Raw genomic sequence first — 9,013 nt, forward strand, 5'->3', positions numbered from 1 at the left:
GGGGGGGGGGGGGGGGAATGTAGTAGTTTGGTGGTTTTACTGTTCATATTTCTAAGCCTATGTGGATAGAGTTATTTGTGAGGTAGAAGGTACCCTGAACACCCCGTAATCAAAAAAACTTAAGATACAAACAAAAACTAAAAAATTTTCTAATCACAAAAACAAACAATAATTTCAAATCAGCATGCAGCCCCGGGAAAATTCCCGGATAAACAAGAAGTTGCACATCAACAGATCGACAATTATGAATCTGGTGCTTCTGAGTACAGCAACAAAATTAGACTTCGATAACAGAACCAATTTCTCATGAACAGCTTGTCATGGCAAAGAGATAAAGATTAGAGGAAATATTCGGTCAGCAGAAGTCATATATTTGCAAACAACAGTTGAATCATACGCCATTCCAGAAAAGAAGCCATTTGTGTCAAATTCTCCCTGTCCCCAGTTAATTATCCTAGTCTAACTTTGACAGCCAACATGTTTTCAAGTTTGGTCATCCAATCCTTTCAACTAGTTGTTGTTAGATGTGGGGATCACACTTCAATGAGGCATAATTGCAGCAGTTTGGGCTCTTGCAAATGGTAAGCTCTTATTAGGTCAAGTTCAAATCAAGATAATCAGAGCACAAATGATATTGACAATTGGCAGTATCCTTTCAAAATCAATGACAGTAAGCTCTTCCATCTACAAGGTCAAGCGAAGTAAGACTTTTAGTAGTCTCACAGCATTTATGTAATATTCTTCTATTTATCAAGAAGTATGCAGAGTTGATCATTGTTCAGTAATTTCAGGAAAACTGGGGCAACAACTGGATGAGTAAAATGGTATTATATTCAGCTTGGGAAAAAGCACAAATACCCCCTCAACCTATGTCCGAAATCTCAGAGACACACTTATACTATATTGTGGTCCTATTACCCCCTTAGTATATTATAAGTGTCTCTGAGATTTCTGGCATAGATTAAGGGGGTACTTGTGCATTATCCCTTCAGCTTTCAAGAAAATATACACATTTCATGTTAAGGAAAAAGAGTTGACATGCTTAAGTCGTCATAATACTGATTAAGGTATGTTGTTGTACCTGGTATTTGCTTGCTTCAAGATCTTGCAAGACTTCCTTAGTGACTTCAGCCAAGAAGCGTCCTGAATAAGACAATATTTGGAAAACGAAGAAATTTATTGTGGACTGTTACCGAAAGAATAATTAGGTGTCATCAAGCAACTGTCAACAGAAAAGAAAGTGCAGCTTTAACAGTATGGCAACAGTTGCCTTGATGGAAGTTCCAAATAAAATTACTCGCTGCAGAGATTTTTAATTGAACAAAAACAAAAGTTAACTGCTGCAGAATGTGTTCAATGGAACCAAATAAAATTCATATCATATGCTTTAATTATGACAGTTGTGTTACAGGAGATTCAGGATAAAATTGAAGAAAATAAGTTAGAACTGGTGATGTCAAATGACAACTCTGTAGGATAGGTAATTCACTGTTAGGAGTTGTGTTTTCAAGAGACACACCTTGGATAAGGTTGTCTTGCTTTAAAAAGATTTCTCTGAGTCTGCTTTGTCCGCATGGATTATATTTGAGATTGAATTTGTCAAACCGGTGAAATGTACTCTTATCAGCATGTACGTCCAATAGATCAACATTCATATCATACCTGCAAATAAAGTGCTTAGAAGAGAGAGAATAAATAGTGGACCTCCCACCCTGGGCACAGATAGCAGAATATTAGAACTTATGCAGAAAAACAAAAGAGAGCAGGGGAAGGTTAATGCAAACCCTGTCAAGTCCAAACTCTCAAAGACTTCCTTCAGTGTAAGATATTGTCCATCCCGAAATATGACTACCTGTTTAGTGAAGAGTCATGTGATTAAGGCCAAAAGAACAGGCATGCCTACATACCCTAAGAAATCTGCAAGTGAAAGCATATTCCCTGGAAGCAATAATTTTCCTACCTCATCAGGTTCTTTTCTCAGTTTCGACTTGATGAACCGCAGAAGATGCTTCTGATTCATGCAAGCAGAATGATGCACATGAGTATCAACCTTTCTGATATTGTAAAAATCACGATGAGGAGCACTTTTTTGAGCCAGAAATTCCCGGTCAGCATTTACGAGCAAATGGAGGCGAAATTTCTGTACCATATCAAGAAAATGCTATGAAAAAAAAAAAGAGAACTAACAGGTGGTACAATATCAAGATAACGTGCAATAACAACAAAATTGGACAAAGGGGGGAAATTAAAGAGAATTGCCAAACCCGTCACCTCCTCGAGAAATCTCAAACGATGATGACAATAAGAACGAACATTTCCTACAGCCATTACTTTGAGGACATGGTGCATATCAGTGAAAAATGTTGTTGCACTAGCAACAGGAAACAGCTCTTCCGTATCTACAACATGCAAGGTAGGATGTGAAGATCCCATGAAGAAGGAAGACAAGAATTAATGATGAAACAATGTCAAACTACAACATCCAATCAAATGTGCTCCACTTTTGAAACCAAGCATACCGTTTTCACTAGCATAAACACGTACAACTCCGTCCTCCATCTTAAAATGGTGCTGTGTGCAATCCAAGAAGTATTATTATTAGAAATTGTGCTTGAGACAACATCCATACTTTGAGATACTGAGAATACGGCAACCTAAAAATCAAACCCTTTACGGTCATAAATGAGTTGAGGATCACAACTCACAGAAGATGCTTCAAAGTGGCCAAAGCTAAATGGATCATGTTTCTTATCTGACGCTTTTGATTCACTTATTGTCTCTTTCATCCATGGAGCAATTTCTTCCCTGTAAACATACTTCTCTCTCAAATCTAAACATTCACGGATCAACTTCAGTACTTCTTCCTCCTCGACGTTTCCAGGATCTGCAGAAGAAATGATAGCAATTGAAAGAATAATATTAAGTATGAATAAGATCACAATAACACAAACTTTCTTAAATTTGAGGGATCTCACTAGTAGTGGTTGACACATCCCTCATTAGTATACCAAAAAAATATTGCATGAGAATACATCAAACAACCGACCATCCACTCCCAATTTATGTTTTTGTGCACCAAGCCATGTAACAAATGCATTTATATGTTGCCTAAATTGTTAATCACTTGTTGGTATGAGTCCCGTGGGGGTTCAGCCTTGTTCGGATCAGTTTAGAATTGGACATGGTACAATAGTGATCACAGGGAGCAAGGCTGCAAACACGGAAAAGAGGAATCGAGGATGCAGGATTAACAACTTCGTGATCGCAATGTAAGACCTCAGCTTACAGAGCCTCGTCCACAATTACAAAGCAAGGACTGTGATGGCGACAAGAGCCCGACTCATCTGGCTCCACAATAGTAGCAGGGGTTCCGCGATCACATAAGCCCTGGTATGTATATTAAGAGTAATGGGACAGACAAGTTCTTTTCACAAATCAGGGTTCTGAGCTAAGAATTTGAGTTATTCTAAGAGAGGTAATGACCTATTAGCCAAAGGTAACAATTCTAATTCATTTTTAGAGATCATTGACATGATTATCAAGGAAAATAATTTATTATGAGATATTCATAAGCAACACTTGCTAGAGGATATGGTCTTCTAAAACCTGTAGAGAACAAGAAGATGAGAATACCATGTGTTGTAGCAGGCAGGGGCAAAATGTTGTTGAAGAAACTGGGATCATTTTCCACAATGTGCATAGATGCTTTGTCTACCTCTCCAACTGCATGATCTATGTTAGATCTTGCCTCAGGTACGGCTGTTTTATGCTGAAGATGAATATGACTTTCAGTCAAGGCAGAAACAGAAAATTCTTCTTCGGTTGGACCAATATCCTACAAAGTAATGGGAGCAAAAGAAGTTACTTCATGAGCGATATCAGTTTTAAAATATCTAACTGTCCTAATCATAAAACCATAGTGGCTGGTGGGAGGATAGCAATCTGATGCAGCTGCACTACCTTAAGTCAATAAGCTGAATAAAATAATCATCAAATGTTTGTGAAATTAATGACATGCAATTCAACATTTGATCAGTCGAGATGAGAGACTCTAAATATCCATGGGAGGAAGAAATAATTAGTAGAGCGCTCAGAAGCATTCAGAAATTGGAGAGAATTCTAGGTTGGTTGGAAGCAGCAAATATAGCAATTTGGTCAGTATGACATATACCATATGCAGTCTTTTCTTTCTCTTCCTCTTGTTTTGTTTTAACAAATACATTAAACAATCTCATCATCATGCACTGATGCACACATGCCACACAGTATAGAGAATGATTTGACATTCTTATTTTCTCTTATTTTAACAACATGAAACACACACCTGAGATACTACCTAAATTCAGAGAGTTAGAAACAAACTTAACGCTTTGATACAAAACAACAATGATATACTTCTTGAATACACTCAGTGCCCCATTGGCATTGTGGTGCTTTGTGAATAAAATTACTTAACCTATAAAAAAACACTACTCCTATAAATCCAGTGAAGCGTAACTTCACATTCATATACCTAGAACTTCAGGCTTTATTAATCAACATTAAATGTCAGTAATTGAATATGTAAACGCTAAAACACCACTGGCTGTAAGGAAGAGAAAGCTAGATAAGATTATATTTGGATATGCATATATGTACAGAAAAATGGCAGAAGCTTATCAGAATTCACATTTGAGCAGTTCAAAAATGTTACATTTTCATAAGAGTAAACAACATCCTCTGCAGCAACAGCAAACTCGTCTTTGTCCTCATTAGAGTTGCCAACACCTTCAACTACAGAATCAGCTGGAAGTTTCGAAGTCATTGGCTTCCCAACAGATTCCACTCGCATCGTCGGATTCAAGCTACTCAAAGCTCTTTCTTCACCTGCAATATGACAAAGTATAGAATATATAATTAATACTCACAAAACTCTATCTTCACCTCAAATATTACCTGTCTCAATCCATCTCATCCGAACATATTCTCATAAATTAGTTCGTCTTACACTGGCTATCTATCACACAAATAAAAATTCAAAAACTCTCGAGTTCAAAGCACGTACCACTCTTGCTTTTGTTTCTAGGAGAAAATGAACTGGAAGGAACCAAATTAAGCCTCTCCGTGGAATTCGACAATAGTATCTTATCAGTCCGATTTAAACTCGAATCCTCATTCAACCACTCATTCGAAACACGAACATTAGGCATTGACGACGAAACTCTGTAACTTCCCAACACATTACCACCATTATCATCATAATCATCATCATCATCAATATTATCAATCGAAGTCGATAAGTTACTGGTATAAACATTCCTAGTTTTAACATTCTCAATCTCATCTTCATTGAAATCAAACTCTTCCGGTTCGGAATCGGAAATAGGATAACTGAGTTGATGTTTCCGGCGAAGCTTGATGAGGCGATCGAGAATTTCATCGACGCTGCGCTTATGGAGGAAGAAGCCGGCGATAGCCATCACAGAAGCTCCGAAGAGTGCTGCTATGGCGAGTTGCACTTGAGAAGTTGATGGAGGTGACATTTTTTGGTTTGCTGAAGCAAAGCAAGTGAGAATTTGTGCGAGTGATTACCGTTTTGGGTTTTATAGGGTTTCACTTCCTGAGGTTTATGTTAAGTTAACCCTGGCTTTATTAAGCAAATATTTATATATCTTTTAAATATTTCGAGAAATAAAAAAATTATAATCTTTCTAAAATATTTGTAATACATAATTTCTAAAAACATAATAAAAAAAATGCAACTTTCACGTATAGTAAATAAACTCTGGGCAACTTTCACATATAGCAAACAAAAAATTCATAGTTGTATGTTATAGCAAAGTTTGCATAATTGCGCTCCACAGCAAACATAAAACTGTATAATTCGCTATACATATACAATTGTACAATTCGCTGGCCAAAATTGTATAATTCGCTGGCCTAAATTGTATAATTCGCTGGCCTATTTCGCTGCAATTGTATAATTCGCTATCCTATTTCACTGCAATTGTATAATGCACAATTGTATAATTCACTGCCTATTTCGCTGCAATATTTTTATAAAATTTGCTTTGCATACAATTGAATCGAATTAAAATGTATGTATATTGCATAATTATAAGTGTATAGCAAGAAGATATATGTTTTTCTCTCGCTTTATACAAAAACAGAAACATAATATATACACTTCTGTTGTATAAAGCTAGAGAAAATTGTATTTCACTGCAATTGTATAATTCGCAATTGTATAATTTTTTGGCCTTTTTCTCTGCAATATTTGAAGTAAAATGTTTGTAAATTGTACAATTAAGTGTATAATACGAAGATATATATTTTTGCATGTGTATATACAATTTTCTCTCGCTTTATACAAAACAGAAACAGAATTATACACTTCTGTGTATAAAGCGAGAGAGGCGAGCGAGAATGGAGAGTGGCGAGCGAGATTTCTGGGAGAGAGACGCTGGCAAATTTTAGTTAACGTTTGTTATGGAGCACAATTAAATCAAACCCTAGCTATTCCATTTATTTTAGGTTATTAGTTTGCTATTACATACAATTTTCCCATAAAAAATTCATAGTTGTATACTATAGCGCTCCATAACAAACATAGAAACTGTATAATTCGCTATACATATACAGTTGAAGCAAATTGTATAAACGAAGTGTATAAAACAAGAAAGAGAAAGACACTTGGGCAGAGAACTGTATAAAAACGAAGTGTATAAAATGTATTTTATTATTATAAGTATATAGAACGATTTATATACAATTTAAATTTGTATAAAATGAGAAAGAGATAAAGACAAAAGAGACTTAATAAGGAATATACAATTGAATCGATTTGTATAAAACGAGAAAGAGAGAAATTAGATACAATTGAAAATTGTATAAAACGAGAAAGAGAGAAAGGCAAAAGAAACTGGGCAGGGGAGTATTTTTATTGTATAATTATAGGTATATAGGACGAAAATATATATACTTGCATGTGTATATACAATTTTCTCACGCTTTATACAAACAGAAACACAATTTATACATTTCGCTTTTGTTTGTATAAGTGAGAAAGGCGAGGGTGGCGAGCGAGATTTGGGAGAGTGGCGAGTGAGATCTGGAAGAGGGGAGAGAGGGGAACAAAAATATATGTATTTATACAATTTCTCTGCTTTATACAATTATAAACAATTTTTATACACTTGTATTTGTATAAAAAGTGAGGAAGCGAGCGAGAGATTGGAGGAGAGTGGCGAGCGAGATATTTGGGAGAGAGGCGCCTGACAATATTTTGCAAACGTTTGCTATGGAGCACAACTAAATCAAACCCTAGCTACTCCATTTATTTTAGGTTATTAGTTTGCTATTATATACAATTTTTCCATTAAAAAAATCCTTGATTTATCACTAAAATTAAAAAATTTAACTCGTAAAATTTAAAATAGATCATGTAAATTAAGAAAAACAAAATGGTGCTTTTACACTTAATAATGTTTAATAGGTAAGGTAAAAAAACTATCATCCAAATAATATTGATATATATTCTAGCAAAATATTACGAAAATAAGATACGTAAACGGCTTCGAAGGTGGCGATTGGTAAGGGATGAGATGGTCAAGGGATGTGGAATGGGGAATGAGGTTCGATGGTTTATAAGGAAGAAATCTTGTAGAGTTGTTATTGGCGGGATTTGTTCTTTTTTTATTTTTTTCATGTGAAAGTCTGCATTAGAGCCTCGACTAAATTTGGATGGCATATTACAAGGCTTATTTAAGAGTGACGTTCTCAATTTTAAAAAAAATTCTTGTTCAAAATTCAAACTTTAACTCTGACTAACGAATGTATAATCTCATCACTACATCACGATTCATTTATCGCGGAATTTGTTTTGTAAGACGTCAAGATTTGTGTTAGGATTTTGCAAACTTAGGTGTTGAATACTATATGGAAAGACCAATCAGCTTTGCACAAATAGTTTTATCAATAAAAAAAATCTCAATGGGTGTCACGAGCCTGATGAGGTAATGGTATTCACGTGTCTTCTCGTTAGTGGTTTGTTTTGAATCGATTTGATATAAAGAATTGAAATTAAATTTATTTATTTATTTTTAATTATTAAAATTAAAGTAAATTAAATATCTTTTATATCCATTGATTTGGTTTAGCTTTTAAGAAACATAATTATATTGTTGGTTTTTTACAATTAAAAAAGAAATTCTCATCAGTTTTCAACTTATAATTAGTTGTTAACATTTAATTGTGTTTAAGAAATAAAAACTTTAATTACGGTGGCTATAATTTTCTTCGTTATGGAGAAAATATTTTAAGATTTATAGGCTTTACTAATTTATTTGAATAAAGCTGTTAAGAAATATATGGAGCTTAACGTGTAACGTTCATTATCCAAATTTTTGAGGAAATTATTGTTTACTTGCTTTTAATGACATAATAGAATTGTTTGACCTTCATGCAAATTGCTATCCTATTTATGATTTGAAGGTAATTTATAATCACGGTCAAAAATTTATAGATATTTAGTGAATATTTTAATATATAGAGAGAGAGGTTGAGCAAAAGATATTTTGTTTTCGTGATCCCTTTTAATGAATACTTTTTTTTTTTGTATCGTTATATTTATATAAGTTCCCAAGTCATACTCATGGAATTATACTAGATATTTGTTGTTGTGTTTATGTGAAGTTCATGAAGCACTTGATGCAGCTAAATGGCAATCATTCAAAGTACATATTCTAATTCTTCTTATATTTGCAAAAGGGAAACATATATAAAGTAGATGCATTTAATTGTGTCAATGTACAACGATAACATGCGAGTCATGACAAATCGATAGGAGTTTCAAGCTATATTCAACATATCTGTCTCATCACAATAATCACAAACTTTACTCGATCGATATGATTTTTCAGTTAATTCGAACACTAGCTTGTAATATGTTGGATTCTAGTACTTGTCTTGCCCACAAATTTAATATGCCTATATTGGCAACATATACCAAAAAGGATATATATATATATATATA

At 34.3% G+C, this 9,013-nt stretch overlaps 1 protein-coding gene across 1 annotated transcript in view; it reads right to left on the minus strand.

Moving 5' to 3' along the window:
* The window catches only part of LOC107018519 (AMP deaminase-like), a 12,005-nt gene extending 6,378 nt beyond the window's left edge, over positions 1–5,627 (minus strand). Inside the window, exons 1-10 of the mRNA XM_015219022.2 lie at positions 5,045–5,627; positions 4,694–4,866; positions 3,634–3,835; positions 2,706–2,884; positions 2,520–2,571; positions 2,272–2,399; positions 1,961–2,140; positions 1,785–1,852; positions 1,520–1,662; positions 1,082–1,143 (exon numbers count right to left, since the gene is read on the minus strand). Of these exons, the coding sequence (XP_015074508.1) occupies positions 1,082–1,143; positions 1,520–1,662; positions 1,785–1,852; positions 1,961–2,140; positions 2,272–2,399; positions 2,520–2,571; positions 2,706–2,884; positions 3,634–3,835; positions 4,694–4,866; positions 5,045–5,522 (1,665 nt within the window). The 5' untranslated portion in view covers positions 5,523–5,627. The remainder of the gene's footprint in view (positions 1–1,081; positions 1,144–1,519; positions 1,663–1,784; positions 1,853–1,960; positions 2,141–2,271; positions 2,400–2,519; positions 2,572–2,705; positions 2,885–3,633; positions 3,836–4,693; positions 4,867–5,044) is intronic.
* Positions 5,628–9,013: the final 3,386 nt, after the last annotated feature.

The sequence above is a fragment of the Solanum pennellii genome, chromosome 5 (assembly GCF_001406875.1).
Source record: "Solanum pennellii chromosome 5, SPENNV200".
Taxonomy (NCBI): Eukaryota; Viridiplantae; Streptophyta; class Magnoliopsida; order Solanales; family Solanaceae; genus Solanum; species Solanum pennellii.